The sequence below is a fragment of the Balaenoptera musculus genome, chromosome 18, assembly GCF_009873245.2.
Source record: "Balaenoptera musculus isolate JJ_BM4_2016_0621 chromosome 18, mBalMus1.pri.v3, whole genome shotgun sequence".
Classification (NCBI taxonomy): Eukaryota; Metazoa; Chordata; class Mammalia; order Artiodactyla; family Balaenopteridae; genus Balaenoptera; species Balaenoptera musculus.
The window spans coordinates 5,753,443-5,767,483 of NC_045802.1; the positions used below are offsets into that span (position 1 = coordinate 5,753,443).

The window sequence follows — 14,041 nt, forward strand, 5'->3', positions numbered from 1 at the left end:
TTTTGCAGTATGGATTGACCTACAATTAAATGTATAATATACAGAGTTAGAAAAAACACAGAACTCTGGAAAAGTTTTTTAAAAATTAGGCTCATATGTTAATATAATAGCTTGGCTTCCTTATAAGTATTTTTCTAAAGGGTTTTAGACTTTTAAAGTTTCTCTTAGATGTATTTAAGACATACTTGCGAAATTCCTGGCCTATTTTAATGTCAGTGCAGTAGACATTGTGTTATAGCAGGAAGAGTATTAAACTGGAAGTTTGGAGAATTCGGTTTGAAGCCTGGCTTTGCTGTTGGCTGTGCACATATGTCCTTGGTCAGATAACAGACCCCCGATGTGTAAATTTCTGATCTGTACTGCGGTGCTTGTTACCTGGCCTACCTCAGTTGCTCAGAAAATCAGACAAAATAATTATGTCAGGGCTCTTTAGAAAATACAGAGGGCTATCCAGAGTAAAAATAAGTATTATCTCAGTTCTCAACCTTATTTTTATTCACCTACATCTTTTCAAAAAAGTGTGTTTTATGAATTCTTAGCAATTGAAATTCATACCCCTGTTAATCATATTTCTGTGACCAGAGCATTTTGGTAACTTTTTTCTTGAATTGTGAGATGGCATATTACTTCAGGTGAAGGTTTTTAGTTGTTCCCCAAATAGCCAGAAAATAGTTCCTGGATAAGCTAATTCTTTCAGGAAGTATAACTAACTGTAGCTCGAGAAACCATTTTCAGTCTCTGCTCAGAACTGATCACCTCCATTAAGCCTTTGATTAACTGTACCCGGTTTTACTTAATTTGCATTCCATCTGTATTTAGGCATGTAGTTTACAGTATATTAGTTCATATTTGAGTGTTTTTGTAAGCCATTTCATGTCTTTTACATGTGACCTGGTCTTGTTTTCTCAGCTTGGAATCTCCTGAAGGGTGAAGACAATTGTCCTTTCCCTTTCTTCACCGTAGATTCATGATAGAGGATGCTCTGCGTACAGTGGTTTCTTGCTAGTTGTGTTTGGGTAAAACTCGCACTAGAGCAGAGTATGCATCTGCAGAAATTCTCAGTTGTCTACTGTATAGCGTATGCCTATTTAAAGACAAAAGGCATCAAAACAGTATACTTCTTGATTTAAAACAAAATATGGTATTTAAGCTGCCATGTATTTCAACTAAGACTAGACTTAGTTTTTTTTTGTTTTTTCAAACCGTTCTGTTAGTAGTATTTGGCCAAAAGAAATCTAATAAATCTCATTAAATAATTTGATTTTTTCATACTAAAATATTTTAGGGATATGTGATATTTGTATTGTTAATAGCCATAATTTTAAATGATTCTTTACAAAAAAGGAATTATGCCTTTTATTAAAGAAAGGCTTTTATAAAAGGCATAATTTTATAGAGTCCCAGTTATTTCTCACTTTTTGATTAAATTAATTTAAATTATCAGTAATTCTTAATATTGAAGTTTCTCATGTAAACCTTGATATGGAGGAAACGTATTCTTACAGTAAATATCCTAATTTATTTGGGAATGACTATATTTGAAAAAAAGAAATTCTTTACATTTGCTTTTAATCAGAGCTTTTTCTAAAACAAGATAAAATTGTCTTTTATTTTCGAACTTAAAGAATTTTGCTAAAGATGTTTCTTCCAAATGAACGTTTGCATTTTATTTTCCAGATTTTTTTCTCTGAAACCAGTTTTTGCTTTCTAAGAAACATTCTTACATCTTCTTCAGGAATGTCGTTGTCTGCTGGATCTTCCCCTCTTCACTCCCCCAAGATCACTCCGCATACTTCTCCTGCGCCCAGAAGAAGAAGTCACACTCCAAATCCAGCAACTTACATGGTGCCTTCTAGTGCCTCTACACCGGTTAATAATCCTGTTTCTCAGACTCCATCTTCTGGTCAGGTGATCCAAAAGGAAACCGTCGGTGGGACGACTTACTTCTATACAGACACAACTCCAGCACCTTTGACTGGAATGGTATGTCTGCATTTAAAGGAGAATAGAGAGGGCTCTTATAACAGCTCCTTCTTATTAATGAGATTAACGAGGAGGTTTACCCAGTCCTGTATCTTTTTACTGTGATGTGAAAAAGTAATTAATTTCTGACTTAGGTGATAATTCTAATCTCTTCTTACCTCTTCAAAGTAATCTGTTTCTGCATTAATAATAACTCTAGTTTTGGACAAATCTGCTTGTAATCAGAAGTTATATTTAAGCTCTAGTTTAGTACTTTATGGCATGGTTTGCTTATGGGGTTACCTAGTACTTGTGCTAGCTGGAGTTGATGTTTGCTGACTTTTGTTTATAGATATAGGTAGTTTCACCTCTGAAGTTAGAGAAGTAGATGGATTCTTATCAGTAGTTGCTGAAAGCAAACCGATGATAAATGCTTGCTTAGGCGAGGCAGTGACTTAATAGCTAGAACTCTGGATAGTGGAGGACACAGTGATAGGAGGCCTCCAGTATGGGTCACTGGTAAGGAGGGAGGAGGTTTAGGGAGCCCTGATTATGGGTAAGGAAAGAGCTCCCAAAGGACTATGAGGAGAGGAGAGGGGGAGGGGGCCGAGAGGGAAGCGTCAGGTTCCGTAAATTGTACATTTTTAGTTTCATAATTTTGTCCATGTTCAAAAATTATTTAACTATAGAAAAAATAAGTAGTAGATGAAGATCTCATGAGTAAGAAAGCCAAATTCCATTAAAATATGAATGCTGGTCTAAACTGTAGATATTTGACAAAATCATAACTGACAGGCTTAGATGAAAAGTATGTTTGGATTTTGGTAAGCAGATTTTGACCCCATAAGTTGAATTAATGATTTATTTTGATTACATTTAATATTTTACTAAAAGGCAGTTTGAGTGGAAAGACAACAGATTTTTATTTTTCCTTTTTAAGAGTCCCAGTTCTGCCATTGTTTTGTGACTCTTGAATCTTAGTACGTCTGAGACTGGTCCCCCGATTGTAAATGGGGTTAAGCACACGACCATCGTATGAGAAATAAATGTGAAAACATTTATAGAAGTACTTGTAAATCATGTAAAATGCTTTCTAAAAAATAATAAAATAGCTAATAGTTTTTTGTTTTGTTTTGTTTTTGGTCAGAGATCTTTCAAAAGTTATCACAGAACAGCTTGCCGAACTGAAGGTCAAATAATTGAGGTAGAGTAGAGACTTTCCTTGGTTCTTTCAAGTAAGAATTCCATCAATGTTTTACTTTTGGGGGGAGGGGTTATTATATTTTATAATTACTTACGTTTTTTATTTTATCATATTTGTAGAAAAAAGTTAGTTTAATCTATGAAGAGGTTCTTTTGTCACAAAACTGTCTCAGTTGTTTTTGTGGAGATTATATGTGGCACATTTTTGTAATGTTTTTACCCTTCAAACCACTCTTAAAAATATGCTCCTGGTGAACCTGAGGTAGTCAAGCCCTACTGTACTACCTGATGTAAGGAAACCAAGGCAAGAAAAAGGAGGCAGTATTCTCCCTTCAGGTATAGGTTAAAGGAAACCTTACAAGTATTGCAAAATCACTCTGGTTGAGGTCCAGAGCAGAATAGTCACATGAGGGCAACAGAAATCAACTGAATTCATTTTTAAAAGAGAAAAAAAAAAAATGTTTGTTTTGGCTTTAAAAATGAAAGAATAAAACAAAAGATATTTTAGGACGTACTTGATTTTGTATCGTGGACCAGTTGAAGGGAAGGAGAGGCAGAGGAAGAAGGGAAAAAAGCAGGGTGGTGAGAAGATTCCAATTGGAAGAGGCAAAGACAAGAAGCTGGAAGCAGAATTTAGTAACTTTGTTGCAGTTTGATTGGAAGGTATATTGTCCTACCCTTCTGTTCACCTCCACTGCTGACCCAGAGTATGTTGGTCCTCTTTGCTGTTCTAGTTTGAAGTGTTAACAAGTATCTAGATAACACTTTGTTTAGTTTGGTCGCTAGAAACCCTTAAAGAGGACAGTTCTTTGGGCATCCACGGCAGAGTTACTACATGATCTGACTGTGCCCAAGCACCTTTAGTATCTCCTTTCTTCCTCTCTTCCAGCTGCCTTAAAAAAATACAAAGAGCTCCTTTTGCCTCTCATTGGAGCTAAAATTTTACTGTATCTGAAGAAATGTTTCCTTTCTCACTAGATTTTTAAAAATTGGTTATTCCAATAAAGATTATTTTAAAAATGAATTCATTCAGAAGGTGTACTAATAACAGCTATTCTCAGGTGTTTAATTCAGTATTATTTAAAGATTAAAAGTATCAATTTATCACTGTCATTTAAAGATTCAAACTTTATCGAAATAATGATAAAGCTTATAAATTGAGAAAAATTGATCATTATATTTTCCCCCTTCCTATCTTTCAGGTTTTTCCAAACTACCATATTTATCCTCCAACTGCACCTCATGTTGCTTATATGCAACCAAAAGCGAATGCACCTTCCTTCTTCATGGCTGATGAACTCCGACAGGTATGCTTTCAGAGTTCGGAGTGGAAATACTTAATGTCTGTCGTGCTTTAGCAAAGAACTGGAGAAAGAACAGAGCTCCTTTCAAATTGTATTATTTAATCAAATATGCTGTACTAAAGAAGATAGAATTTAGAGTTTATGAGACTAATCGATATATTTATTTAAGGAAACCCATTTTTAAAGAAAGTTGCAAGTAACTGTGTTTGGATGTAGAACATGGAGTAGCTATTTAGATGGGCCACCTCTCTGCACCGCACATCCCGTGCACTGGAAGGTCTCTGAAGTATATAAATAAATAACTTAAATGGTTTCTAACCACTAGACCACTTTTTGCCAATATCTGTAGTAGTTGCCTAATAAGTAGTTTGGCCTAGAAATGAACTTCATTTTAAGGCAGCTCAATATTTTCTGTAAAGTAGGTTTTATAAAATTATTTAGTTTTTTTGTCAGTGTCAAACAGGTATTATTTGATATGTAGAATTTTATTTTACTCTTAGTTTCTCAGAAATGTTTTTATTTCACAGAAGTAAGTTGCACCAGTGTACTGTTTGTAGAGTGAATTATCGACGAGCTTGGCCACAGAGCTAGCCGTATGCTCTGGGTTATAGCACTGCTACTTGAAACCCACCGTAGCTATGGGCAGGTCTATCTAGGATGGGAATTTAGACATTTCACAGTATTGGAAATGTTATTTCCTGATATCAACATTAAAAAGTACACATGCCAAAAATATTAGTACTCAGGCTATTCAGTTGCAATAGAAAGTCCAGATTTCAGAAGCTGTGTTTAGATGTAAATATACGTATTTTCTTTTCTTAGGAGCTGATTAACAGACATTTAATAACAATGGCTCAGATTGATCAAGCAGATATGCCAGGTAAAATGCAAGTTGACTGATCCTTTTAAAGGAGAGTATAATCCTGATGTAGTCCTACATGTTTTTATGCCTTAAGCTAGCTAATTACTATTTTATGACTATATTTATTTGAAACCTACTTAAGAAGAATTCCAAGATGCCACTGATCATCTAGTTTTTTTCAAAGAATTCTACATGTGACAAGGTTCTAGTTCATCCAAAAAATAGGTAGTTCTAGAATTCATGGTGATTTACCTCATCATGCACTAGAATATTATTATCTTTTGAAATGATGAAGTATAGGTACTTAAGTAGGGGTGGAGAGGTGAGTGTTATTATTATTGAGGCTGCGGCATGCCAGACAGGGTACTAAGGCTTTCTGTGTGTAAGTTTTTTCCTCACAGGAACTCCTGTGGTATAGATACTAATATTATCACCTCTGTTTTACATATGAGGAAACTGAAGTTAACAGGCAGGTTAAGTAACTTGCCTCTAAGAACAAGTGGCTAGTAATTATCTGACCAAGTCAGGATTTAAACCTCGGTTTTTTCTGACTGTACCATGATGTTTCTCAGAGAGCATTAAAATCTCTTTCCCTAGCTTATTCGGTATAGGCACAATGAAATGTGTAATTTAGGAAAACTTTATAAATAATACAGTAGGAATACATTTGCTGTAGCGATAATCTCAAAACACCTGGTTGTAATCACGGATTCAGCATAGTCCACTGTGTATCTTCTTGATCGCTAAAGAATTCAAAGGGATATGTCTGTCTGGCTGTTATGTCTTAAGACTGGGCAGGACACGTATCTGTCATAGCCTTGGAAATGTTCACGTTGGAATTTTCCTTATTACTAAGCGTTGTCTTTGAGGCCCTAGCTAGGGTAAAAAAAAAAAAAAAATTAAAAGAGAAGATGCTATTTACAATGGCTTCAGAATATCAGTACCTAGGAATAAATACAACAAAAGATGTTTAAGATATCAGTGGCAGAGATTTACTAAGAGGTGTTAAATAAGATAAATATAGAGAGTGAAATACGATATTCATGAATAGGAGGACATGATTGTCAATTTTTGTAAACTAATCTATAGATTCAGTATAATTTCAGTCAAAGCACATGAGCCATTCTTACTCATAATACTTCTGACACCTAATTCGTGTCCTAACAATTTAATTGTTAAGGGCTCAGTCCCATAAGACCACTCCTTCTTCAGATGCCAGCTGAAATGGTGTACCCAGGCTACTCAAACTTCTGTCTGGCCAACTACAAATTTGGGGGTTTCCACAACATGCCCTCAGGTTTGGCGATTAGCTGGAATGACTCACGGAACTCGGCAAAGCACTTTGTAAACTATTACTGGCTTATTATAAAGAGTACAACTCAAGGAACAGCCAAATGGAAGAGATACATGGGGCAAAGTGTGGGGATAGGGTGGGGTGTGGGGAACTTCCGGCCCTCTCCAGGTATGCCACCCTCCCAGCACCTCCTCATGCTCACCAACCTGGAAGCCCTCTGAAGCCCTCTGTTTAGGAGTTCTTATGAATGTTTCATTGTCTTGGCGTGGTTGATTAAATCTCTGGCTCTTGGTGACTGACTCAGTCTCCAGCCTCTCTCCCCTCTGTGGAAGGTTGGGGGGTTGGCTGAAAGTTCCACACTTCTAATCAAGATTTGGTTTTATTTTTTTATTATATTACAGCATAGCAGAGCTTTTCATAGTATATGATAAATATATCAAAGAGTAAAGGTCCAAGACTACCTGAAGCACTTGGAAGATTATGATTAGGATTCTGGGTGTATTGGGGAAGGGAGGCTTGGTTTGAGTCTGTAGTAACTGAAACAGTGTCGTAATGGCACTGGGTTAGACAAATTGATTACTGGAACAGACTAGGGAGAACCTAGACACATTCTGTGATAGAGGTGGCTAATCAGTGGGGAAAGGAAGGCATTGGAAAAAATGGTTTTCTTTATGGTAAAAGATTGTATTGTTACAATTGTATCATGATCTCAAACCACATGCAAAAACCAGTTCCAAATAGATTAAGAATTTAAATGTCAAAAGCAAAACTTTAAAATTCGTACTATGAAATACAAATGAGTAAATTTAATCTTTCAGTAGAGAAAGATTTCCTATACTGGAGGCAAAGATTCTTGACTCTTAAAGAAAGTACTGATAAATTTTACTGAATTACGATTAAAGGGACTTCCCTGGTGGTGCAGTGGTTAAGAATCTGCCTGCCAATGCAGGGGACACGGGTTCGAGCCCTGGTCCGGGAAGATCCCACATGCCATGGTGCAACTGAGCCTGTGCACCACAACTACTGAACCTGAGTGCCACAACTACTGAGCCCGCACACCTAGAGCTGGTGCTCCACAACAAGAGAAGCCACTGCAATGAGAAGCCCACGCACCGCAACAAAGAGTAGCCCCCGCTCGCCGCAACTAGAGAAAGCCCGCGCGCAGCAACAAAGACCCAAGGCAGCCAAAAATTAATTAATTAATTAATTTTAAAAAAATTAAAAACACTCCAAAGATTTCTATAGTAAAGAAAAAACTTGAAGAAGATATTTACACAATTGACAAAGAAAATAAAAACCACAAATTAGTAAGAGCCTGAAAAAAAAAAACACAACAAAACAGAAAAATGGCCAAAAGGTAGGAATAGGCATTTCAAGAAAGTGGACATTCATACAACGAAAAATCTATGAAGAAATGTTGAACATCATTGGTGATTAGGGAAGGACAAATAAGATATCATTGGAAAGTCTGACCATGTGCAGTATTAGGATATGGATCCACAGGTTCCCCAGTACATTGCTGTTGGTCGTATAAATTGGTGACTGTGTTATCACTTTGGAAAATTCCCGAAGTTGAATATCTGTGTACCCTGTGATCTAGCAGTTCTGCTCCCAGATATAGGTAAACTATGTATTTTTAACTAGAAAATGTATAAAGTATCCATAACATCACTGCTTACAATAGCAGAAACTTTGATCAGTCCAAACGCTCATCTTGAAGGACAGTGGGTGAATTAACTGATACTGTCAGACAATGGAATATTATACAGCTGTTTAAATGAAGAAAGTACACTTCATAAAGAAAGCAGTAATATGGAAGAATCTGAGTAATGTAATATTAAGTTAAAAAGTGAGCTGTGAGAGACCACATAGAGCATGATACCTTTTTATAAAGTTGAAATTTATATATGTATTTACATTATCAATAAATGCATGTGTATATCCATATATACATACACATACATAATAAACTTTTGAGGAATACATATAGGTATAATGAATCTATATAAAAAGGGAAGGAAGAGAGAGAAGGAAGGCAGAGGTTGGTAGAGAACCATGTATTTAGATGACCATTCAAGTCAAGGTCTGAGCCTTCGTTTTGTGTGCCAAGTTTGCAGATGCTTACCATATTATTAAGAATAATTAACTGAATAAAAGCAGGCCGTGCATAGACATGAACTAGTGATTTGAGTGTCACAAACTAAAGATTGTGGTTAATCCAATTCTGTGCACCTGTGTTCAAACAGGGTTTAATAAGTGTTTTTTTCTGTCGCTGCTCTCTCTCTGATCTTTTTCATGTCTCATGTTTACTATTAACCTTTGACTCATTTTGACTCATTTATTAATCTTGGTCTTACTGACTTTTTCCTTTCCCTTTTCCTTTCCATTCTTCATACTTCCATCAAATTAGTACTTCTCAACTCAAATCATAATTTATTTCCTGTAGGTCAGTGGTTCTCAGCCAGGAATGATTTTACCCCTCATGGGTCATTTGGCAACATCTGGAGCATTTTTGATCGTCACAGTTGGCAGCGGGGTGCTCCCGGCTGCGAGTGGGTTGAGGCCACGGATGCCGCTAAACACCCTGCAGGGCACAGGACAGTCCCCGACGACAAAGGATCGTCTGGTCCAATATGTCACTAGTGCTGAGCTTGAGAAACTCTGTCATAGGTTCACCATGGTGAACCTCAGACATTCAGTATCTTAGATCCAGTCTGTCATTCTCTATGTTCTTTGAGGGGACGTTGGGTTGAATAGAGGAAAGAAACTAAAATTTTCTTTATCATTATTTTTAATATTATTTGGTTGAACTGAGCCCCAGACTAAAAACTGGGCTAAACTAAGGAGTGCATTTGTCTGGGATCTTCCAAGTTGGTTTTCTTTACTTTGATTTTTGATGCCAAACAGTGATTGAGGCACCCCTGTTCCCTTTATTGGTACTTAATTTTGTGCATTTGTTAAACTGAACTAGAAACAAAGAACAGCAGAACAACAAGTGAATATTCCTGTCTATTAAGGGAAACATTTGGTTTTCAAGGTTAATATTAGGCCACATATGATTATTTCAGAGTAGACTGGGAAATGTAGGGTTAAAAGATCATTTTCCAAAAAAAGGTTAAAATCAGGATGTACAGATATAAAAAGGAGAAAGTACTAAAGATTTTATTTAAGTTGTGAGGGAGCCAATCCTATATTACAAGACACATCATAGATCAGGAATATTGAAACAAATGTGCAAACTGTCTTTTCCACAGGGGAGGAGGGAAGTCCGTCAAGCCTTCACCAGACAGAATTGCCTACAGACGAGAATTATCTTGCAGTGCAGTATTTATCAGTTATTTACAGCTTACAGGGGTGTAAAATATCTTCCACAGAATCAGAATCAGACACCAGAGGGTTATCCTTTAGACGGTGCACTGTTTTCCACTGAAGCACAATTTTTTTCCTTCAGTGTGTAGAATTCATGACTTGCCTAAAAGTAGACAGAGGGAGAAGGGAGTTCAGCGCGTAAGATTTTAGCTTATTGTGTCCCTCACTCAGTCTGTTTGTCACGCTGATGCTCTGAGTACCGGTGTTTGGTGTAGTAAATTTCGAGTCCTTGTTGGTGGTCTGTTAGCTGTCTGACCACTCTTTCCATTTGTTTTAGCTCGCTGGAAGCAGTCTTATCCATCATTTTGTAGTAAACATGCCAAATCTTCTGTAAGATCTTTCCTAATATCCTTGGAACTGGCTTTCCTTTCCATGGCTTTGAATTTCCATGTGTAGTGGTTCTCAAAGCACTTGACCCAACAGCAACTTTTCATTATCACCTGGGAACTTGTTAGAATTGCAAATCCTTGGGCCCTGGTTTAGACCTACTTACTGACTCAAAACTCTGGGCATGGGACCCAGCAAACTGTGTTTTAACAAGCCTCTAGGTAATTCTGAAGGGTGCTAGAGTTTAAGAACCAGTGCCATGGTGAATTGTACTTTTTTAAAAGCTGTTTTGCTTGGTACTGTATTGTTTTATGTAAATCTCAATCCTTTTTCTCTAAGCCTCTTGATAAGAACCCGTATTTCATTAACATGTGTTCACTAATACATAGTGGATACTCAATATATTTTTACTAATTTGAAATTAATTACTTCCCTTATCAAAAAACTGGGAAACAACATTTATTCATCATTTGTTTCTTTGTGGAAATTGAACTGATTGTTCAAATAAAAAATAGTAAATGGGCAAAAGTTACAGCTATATTCACTCGTGTGTGTACTTCCCTTATACCGCCTTTTTTCAGTAGAACGTGCCTTGACCTTGGTTTGAAAGTTAACAATGAATTGATGTTTGTTTTTCACTATGGCCAAAATTCGATCTAGGGGTTAAGAGCACAAGACTACAGAATCAGAATCCTGGGTTTGCATCTCAACTACCTCTCTAGATGTGTGATTTTCACTTTCCTTGTTTATGAAATAGGGAATCCTATCTCATAGAATTGTTTCAAGAACTAAGAGATAATGAGTGTAAATATTTGGTAAAGGCAGGGGGGTCATTTTGAACCTGTCTTCTGGAATTTCTTAATGACATTTCACTTGTATTTCTTAATAGGAAAATACAGGGGAACATGGCAGGCATAGTGGTAAAGCTGTTTTAGTTTTTTTCTTTTGTGTTTTGCTAGGTATTCAAACTGTGCTATTCCACTGAATGGTTTGAGAGTTTGATACAGATTGCTATATTTGTACATAGAAATCGATATACATACACAGACATATTACATATACACTCCAGTTTATTGTTACTATTTCTTTAAAAAGAAAGAATTTCATATACTTAACACCATTGTCTAAATATGTTTTGTACAAAATAAGATGTTTAAAGAAAAAAACTATCTTGATTTTTATTTTACATCAGAATCAGAAATGGTTAATATCTCGTAAGTAATAATGCGAATTGTTTCTAACAGCTGAGAAACAAGAGTGGTGTGCTGTTATAAAAGACAAATATTTTTGAGTGCATGAAATCTAGTTGTTCTTTTGTTGTTTTATAACGCCTGTTTTTATTGATAGTGAGACGAGTGTCTCCTATAGAATTGTTACAAATGTCGACACTGTTCTAGAATACAGAGTGTGTTTGATATCTGGTTTATAGAGTTGGTTTCTTCTTCATTACTTTGAGATCTGAGAGATTTGTGAATGTCTGCAAGTTAAAGTCATCTTCTTACAAATTACTCTAGCAGTCCCTACAGAAGTTGACAGCTACCATAGCCTGTTCCCTCTAGAACCACTGCCACCACCCAACCGGATACAGAAATCAAGTAATTTTGGATACATTACGTCCTGCTACAAAGCTGTAAATAGCAAAGATGACCTGCCTTATTGCCTTCGGAGGATACATGGTAAGGAAGATAAATTACCCTCTTTGAGGAGCATATTAGTGAGGCTGAGATTATTCAAACATTCCTAAATGAGTTTATTTATTTAACATGAATTCAAAGGATAATACATATATTATTTCATTTGGAAATTAGTGTTTCATAAGTGATGTATAACATGGCCTTTTCTGCACATTTCTGATGAAATAAGGGGGAGATGTCATTTACAGGTTAGCAGAAAATTTTTTCTTCTTCAGGTTTTCGTCTTGTTAACACAAAGTGCATGGTATTGGTGGACATGTGGAAGAAAATCCAGCACTCAAATATCGTGACCTTGCGTGAAGTGTTTACCACTAAAGCTTTTGCAGAGCCTTGTGAGTGACTTGTAATGGTCTTTCTGCCAGTGGGCTTCATTATTTGAAGCCAGATTGCAGTAATGAGCGTTTGTGTTTTATTTTAAGCTCTTGTGTTTGCATATGATTTCCACGCTGGAGGAGAGACCATGATGAGCAGACACTTCAATGACCCTAACGCGGACGCCTATTTCACGAAGAGAAAGTGGGGTAAGAAAAGGATGCAAGCAAGCTGTGTCTGACAAATGCCTTTGCTCTGTGGAAGAGTAGTTCTGTATTTTAAAATACATGTAAATTTAGCCCTGTAATCATTCAGCGTAAAGACCCTATTGCATTTATAAAAGAAGTACCTTAAAGAAATGGAGTCACCATGTAACAAGTTAGGGAATAACGTGTTATGTGCGTGTATAGACTGAGATGAAGGTGGGTGATGAAAGACTCATGTAAATACCTGAAATTTAAGTAGCTGAGACTACGATAAAAGGTTTTTTTCCTCTTAAATTTTTTTTTCTTTAAAAAATATAATGCTTTCTGAATAAAGATGGTTTGGAAAATTCAGTAAATTGAAAAGTAATCCCTGTAACTTCACCACCCAAAGCACGTCTCTTGGTATATTTCTTTCCAGTCTTGGTTTTTTGTTGTGTTTTGTTTTGTTTTGCATACTCCAGTGTGACTGTGTGTCATTTGTCAATATGTAATTATTTCCCTAAACAAATGCTTTTGCTTGAAGGTGGGATTCCGTGTTCCTTAAGGAACTAGTCTTCAAAATAAATTTTCAGGTAACTTTTACTTAAATGGGGAATATTTTCTTTTTTTGCCCCTTTCTAATATATACTTAAAGAATTGTTTTTTAGTTCAAATATTGCAAAGAACCAAAATATTTTAATTACATCCTAACAAATGATTATTAAAGGGTAAGTTGTTTCAGAGTAAAAATAAATCCATTTTGCGAGGTCTATTAATTAGTTTATGTTTTGGGGGAAGGAAAATGTATGTATCATTTTCTTGTATGGGGGCAGGAAAGAAACATTCCATTCTTTGCAGTGGTTTTTAATTTGTTAAAGATTTTCCTGAATATATCCTGAGAGGAAGTAAGGCGGTAGAAGACTTGAGTCCACATTCCAGTATCTTTTGGATCATGACTCCTTTAAGAACTGGCATTATGGATAAAAAATGTATTCTGTTTACTTGTAACTGTGCTTTCTGACAGTTGAAAGAAGAAAGCTGTGGTTACATGGCTGTTTCACATTAAAAATCTGGCCACATAGTGTGGTCATTTGTTTCCTTTTGCCATGTCATCTGTAGCACATACATAATTTTGTTGAAGGGGATGTGGTATAACTTTTCCTACAGATGAATATAGCTGTAGTTGTTCAAGTTTATTTTAGTAATAACACCTGTGAAGTGACTGTTGGCTTTAATTTACAGCTGGGTTTCTCAGCCTCAGCCCTGCTGACATTTGGGGCTGGATAATTATTTGTGCGGGGCCGTTCTGGGCATCGCTGGGTGTTCAGCTGCATCCCCGCCGTCTACCCACTAGATGCCAGGAGCAGCCCCTCCTCCAGTTGTGACACCAAAAATATCTCTAGGTACCTCCAAATGTCCCTGAGGGGGCAACACGGACCCATGTTGAGAACCACTGATTTATAGCACTCCTTTCCAGTTTTTTTTTTTTTTAATCTTAATTCTGTTTTTGGTGTTGTCTGACTATTTGA

The 14,041-nt window shown here is 36.4% G+C and overlaps 1 protein-coding gene across 12 annotated transcripts in view; it reads left to right on the forward strand.

Moving 5' to 3' along the window:
- PAN3 (poly(A) specific ribonuclease subunit PAN3) overlaps positions 1 to 14,041 on the forward strand; it is a 118,875-nt gene that overhangs the window by 82,274 nt on the left and 22,560 nt on the right. For 9 of the 12 annotated variants that reach the window (XR_005017264.1, XM_036831895.1, XM_036831897.1 and 6 more), the window contains 7 exons: positions 1,736 to 1,983; positions 3,110 to 3,166; positions 4,368 to 4,472; positions 5,292 to 5,349; positions 11,836 to 11,997; positions 12,231 to 12,347; positions 12,435 to 12,536. Coding sequence is in view for 11 of the 12 variants with exons in the window: in XM_036831895.1 (XP_036687790.1) it covers positions 1,736 to 1,983; positions 3,110 to 3,166; positions 4,368 to 4,472; positions 5,292 to 5,349; positions 11,836 to 11,997; positions 12,231 to 12,347; positions 12,435 to 12,536 (849 nt within the window). In the remaining variant the exon portion in view is untranslated. The remainder of the gene's footprint in view (positions 1 to 1,735; positions 1,984 to 3,109; positions 3,167 to 4,367; positions 4,473 to 5,291; positions 5,350 to 11,835; positions 11,998 to 12,230; positions 12,348 to 12,434; positions 12,537 to 14,041) is intronic. The other 3 variants (XM_036831893.1, XM_036831891.1, XM_036831890.1) reach the window with 2 other exon arrangements.